Here is a 5,605-nt window from a genome sequence, read left to right as displayed (position 1 = left end):
ACAGCACAACATGGAACTGAGGTCATTTCTCCTCTAAAGAAGGCATTCTGTCCCTAAAATTGTATTTCGTTCCCCAAATGTCTAGCATTGCAGAGAGTGAAACTGAAAATTGTTCACACTTAGATCTCTTCTGTCTTGTGTTTTTGCATTTGCTCTGGTCACTTTCGCTGCTGTGAAAACAAAAGTTATGTAAACGCTAGAAATTTGCAGACTGGAGGAAAATGTACCTTTGGGGCAGAATTCCTTTTTGGATGGTCAGCACCACATTTTCCATCCCTTTGCATCATCATCATCATCATTACAGTATTATTATTATTATTATTATTATTATTATTATTTCGTGTCAGGAGCGACTTGAGAAACTGCAAGTTGCATCTGGTGTGAGAGAATTGGCCATCTGTGAGGACGTAGCCCAGGGGTCACCCAGATGTTTTGATATTTTTACCCTCCTTGTGGGAGGCTTCTCTCATGTCCCCGCATGAGGAGCTGGAGCTGATAGAGGGAGCTCATCCGCGCTCTCCCCGGATTCGAACCTGTGACCTATCGGTCTTCAGTCCTGCCGGCACGGGGGTTTAACCCACTGTGCCACTGGGGGCTCCCATTATTATTATTTTTACCATCCTTGTGGGAGGCTTCTCTCATGTCCCCGCATGAGGAGCTGGAGCTGATAGAGGGAGCTCATCCTCGCTCTCCCCGGATTCGAACCTGTGACCTATCGGTCTTCAGTCCTGCCGGCACGGGGGTTTAACCCACTGTGCCACTGGGGGCTCCCATTATTATTATTTTTACCATCCTTGTGGGAGGCTTCTCTCATGTCCCCGCATGAGGAGCTGGAGCTGATAGAGGGAGCTCATCCTCGCTCTCCCCGGATTCGAACCTGTGACCTATCGGTCTTCAGTCCTGCCGGCATAGGGGTTTAACCCACTGCGCCACCAGGGGCTCCCATTATTATTATTATTATTATTATTATTATTATTATTATTCTATTATTATTATTAGATACATAACAAGATTAGTACACAGCAAACAAGATCACTATGCTGGTTGTTGTATTGGATCACACGTCGGACACTTCCCAAGTGTCTAGGACTGTGTGATGTATTGGTGAATAATGCATGCAGGTGGCCTTTTGCAGCTGACAGATGGTAATTTTGTCAGTGCCGGTTGTTTTTAAGTGCAGGTCAAGGTCTTGAGGCACTGCACCCAGTGTGCCGATCACTACTGGGACCACCTTGACTGGCTTGTGCCAGAGTCTTTGCTATTATTATTATTATTATTATTATTATTATTATTATTATTATTATTAGAATCACAACAAGATTAGTACACAGCAAGCAAGATCACTATGCTGGTTGTTGTATTGGATCACATGTCAGACACTTCCCAAGTGTCTAGGACTATGCTTTGTGACGTTACCTGGGGACCGCTGTGAGTCCCCTTGGGGAGATGGAGCGGTATATAAATAAAGTTATTATTATTATTATTATTATTATTATGTGATGTATTGGCGAATAATGCATGCAGATCCGAGTCGGGTGGCCTTTTGCAGTTGACAGATGGTAATTTTGTCATCGCCGATTGTTTTTAAGTGCAGGCCAAGGTCTTGAGGCACCACACCCAGTGTGCCGATCACCACTGGGACCACCTTTGCTGGCTTCTGCCAGTAAAGTTGTTTTGTTGTTGTTATCCCTTTTTCCTCTTTGTGATACTAAATGTTTTTCTGAAGCCCTCTTTCCACTCAATTTACCAGGAACTCCTTCCAGATAAGGCTTATAATCAACCGATTATGGCAACAATTTAAAGAAAGTCCAGTCCCATTGAAGCAAAACATCAACAGTTTTGATGCAAAAATTGTAAACTGTTTATTAAACTCAACAGTCCCAACTTTAGAACAACTTGCAAACAGACCACAATAAAAAAAACAATTCTTTTCCTTTCCAAAATATATACATAAAAATAGTATCTTTCTTTCCAAAAGCATATAAAGTTTTCCTTTGTTTACAAAATGAGATTCCAGACAGTAGCAATTTAGAAGATAGATAGATATAGATATAGATATCTCCCTGCAAAGGCTGCATCCCTCTTGAGACACACATGATAACCCTGACATGATATCAAGCACGTATATACGTAAAAGGAACATGATGTAATTGCACATATAGGCAATTACCGTACATAAAAGAAACATGAAACAATTAAATATGTACAAAGGCACACAGACATACATAAAAAAGCATGTAAAGTAACAGCATATATAAAACATGATATAAAAATATGATAAAAGGCAATTATATATGTAAAAGAAAGGTGATATAATTACCTAGAAATGAGATATAAGGCAACTATATATATTAAAAATAATTCTGGAGTCACAAATGTAGTTTTTCCAAACAAAGAAGAGAATTGGGCTTCCATTCTCCAAACTTGAAACGAAGTGGGAGGAAATCAGAAAAAAAAGTGTTCATGATCCTCAAAATCAAATGATGTTCTTTTCCAAAGTCAAAGAAAAACTATGAAATGAAATGTTCTTTTTTACTTTTACTTTTCCTCCTCAACCTCCTGAAGAAGACTCCTTGCTGACCTTCTTATCTCTTGACCTTGCGTCCAGCCGAGTTGCGTCCGCACTTGCGATACAGCGACTGCTTCCCTTGGCTCAATGGGCAGTATTTCAACGTATGGGCCTTGTTGCCGGTGGCACCGCAGAGCGGACAGGTGTATTTGCGCAAGATGGGGCATTCCACGGCACCGTCCGCTCCCTTCAGCCGGTGGGATGAATAGACCTGCTTGGATTCGCCATTGTGTTTGCAAAAATTGCAAATCTCCTTGCTTTGAGAAGCCTGGCCATTGGCACTGCCTTTGGAGCTCTTGCTGCTGGATCCACTTCCGTTGAGCCACTGCGATGCCATTTCCGTATCGTCCTCGTTGAGGACTAGCTGCATGTCACAGTCCATCATGTCCCAACTCTGAGACTGGACCCTCTTGCGTTCTTCAACGATCTCTGTAACCACCTTTGCAAGGCTCAGATAGTCCTTCCACCTGTCAAACTCCCTGAACATGGAAGGGGCATAACGTGGCATGTGCATGGCTGATCTGGAGAGCATGTTGCAAGGATGTGTGGGCACACACCAAATGCCCCATATTGGGGGCGGAGTCTGTGCTTTATATATAAGGGGAGGGGTCCAAAACCTTTTACATTGGACCCTCCCATCTATATTTCCCCCCTCCTTGCCCTAGATTTAACCCACACGTGTCTAGCATCACAGGATTTCAAGGAAGAGTTGGGTTTTTCCATATTTTTCACTTAGGAGGTAATGCCAGAGTTTGTCCCTTAAGGGAAAGTTAGCCATTGTGGCTCTGTTTGTTTTGTCCATCTAAGACAGTGTTTCTCAACCTGAGGGTCGGGACCCCTGGAGGGGTCACGAGGGGGTGTTAGAGGGATCGCCAAAGACCATCAGAAAACACAGTATTTCCTGTCAGTCATGGGGGTTCTGGGCATGGGAAGTTTGGCCCAATTCTAACGCTGATGGGGTTCACAATGCTCTTTGATTGTAGGTGAACTATAAATCACAGCAACTACAACTCCCAAATGTCAAGGTCTATTTTCCCCAAACCCCACCAGTGTTCACATTTGGGCATATTGAGTGTTTGTGTCAAGTTTGGTTCAGATCCATCATTACCCTCACTACCTCTGAGGATACTTGCCATAGATGCAGGTGAAACATCAGGAGAGAATGCCTCTAGAACATGGCCATATAGCCCAAAAAAACCTACAACAACCCAGATCCATCATTGTTTGAGCCCACAGTACTCTCTGGATGTAGGTGAACTACAACTCCCAAACTCAAAGTCAATGTCTACCAAATCCTTCTAGCATTTTCTGTTGGTCATGGGAGTTCTGTGTGCCAAGTGTGGTTCAGTTCCATCATTGGTGGAGTTCAAAATGCTCTTTGATTGTCAGTGAACCATAAATCCCAGCAACTACAACTCCCAAATGACAAAATCAATCCCCTCCAACCCTACTAGTATTCAATAAATTTGGGCATATTGGGTCTTTGTGCCAAATTTGGTCCAGTGGGTGAAAATACATCCTGCATATCAGATACTTACATGACAATTCATAACAGCAGCAAAATTACAGTTGTGAAGTAGCAACAAAAATAATTTTATGGTTGGGGGTCACCATAACATGAGGAAGCGTATTAAGGGGTCGTGGCATTAGGAAGGTTGAGAACCACTGATCTAAGACCATGGTTCTCAACCTGTGGTTCCCCAGATGTTTTGGCCTTCAACTCCCACAAATCAGCTGGTAAACAGGCTGGGATTTTTGGGAGTTGTAGGCCAAAACACCTGGGGACCCACAAGTTGAGAACCAGGTTGTATTTCTGACTTAGACAAAACAGCATCATTGGACATCCAATGCTTGCCGAAGACCTGTCAGATGGATCCCGTAATCATGAAGCCTACAAGAGTGTTATATGGCTTTTGCGTGTCCGAAATAATGTTGGACTGGATGGCCTTTGTGATTTCTTCTAGCTTTGTGATTCTATGATGTTTGGTGCCATGTTTCTATGATTCTATGACTTTTGGGATGATTTTATGACTTGGATCTATGATTCCACAACTTTTGGGACCATATTTTCTATGACTTTGGAACCACGATTCTTTGGAGGCTCCTTCTTTGGAAGCTTTTAAACAGAGGCTGGATGGCCATCTGTCAGGGGTGATTTGAATGCAATATTCCTGCTTCTTGGCAGGGGGTTGGACTGGATGGCCCATGAGGTCTCTTCCAACTCTTTGATTCTATGATTCTATGACTTTGGGGATCATGATTCTATGACTTGTGAAACCATGGTTCTATGACTTTTGGGACCACGAGGCAATGATTCTATTATTTTTGGGACCATTTTCTACATATGACTTTTGGGACCGTGATCTGATGATTTGATGACTTTTGGGACCATTCGTGGGTCATCTGCCTAGTCTTTCAGGACAGTAAATATCAATTACAGCAGTGAGTTATTGTAGGTTTTTCGGGCTGTATGGCCATGTTCTGAACTGGATGGCCCATGAGGTCTCTTCCAACTCTATGATTCTATGATTCTGGAAGGATTTATTTATTTATTTATTTACAGTATTTATATTCCACCCTTCTCACCCCACAGGGGACTCAGGGCAGATTACAATGTACATAAATGGGAAACATTCAATGCCATACACACACAACATATATAGATAGAAACACAGAGGCTATTTAACATTCCAGCTTTTCTTGAAGGTATTTTTGGCCACCGGGGGAGCTGTTCCTTCACCAACTATTTGTGACACTGATTAAGTACTTCCTCATTCTTTGCATGCTTGCTGGAGATTTTTATGGCCTCGTAAATTAGTTAAATTTGCCTCCCCACATAAGCGGTACCTAACTTTCCTACTTGACAGATGCAACTGTATTTCTGGCTGCAAAGGTCGACAGCAAGCTACACAAATTGGTCGGATACTCATTCTGGCTTCGAACTCATGACCTTTCGGTCAGTAGTGACTTAATACAGCTGACTCCCAGCCAGCTGCGCCACAGTCCCGGTGCACTCTATCCTGATGTTTCGCCTGC

General features: G+C 42.9%; 1 protein-coding gene across 1 annotated transcript; it reads right to left on the bottom strand.

Moving 5' to 3' along the window:
• Nucleotides 1–2,585: 2,585 nt before the first annotated feature.
• On the bottom strand, nt 2,586–3,208 carry LOC132780856 (nanos homolog 2). The gene is given in 2 exon segments (XM_060784697.2): nt 2,586–3,112; nt 3,115–3,208. Coding segments are annotated over 2 exon segments (621 nt in total).
• Between the last annotated feature and the right edge of the window lie 2,397 nt (nt 3,209–5,605).

Source organism: Anolis sagrei, chromosome Y, assembly GCF_037176765.1.
Source record: "Anolis sagrei isolate rAnoSag1 chromosome Y, rAnoSag1.mat, whole genome shotgun sequence".
In the NCBI taxonomy this organism is placed as follows: Eukaryota; Metazoa; Chordata; class Lepidosauria; order Squamata; family Dactyloidae; genus Anolis; species Anolis sagrei.
Note: the sequence above shows the minus strand (reverse complement) of the source record. Positions and strands in the feature narration are given on the sequence as shown.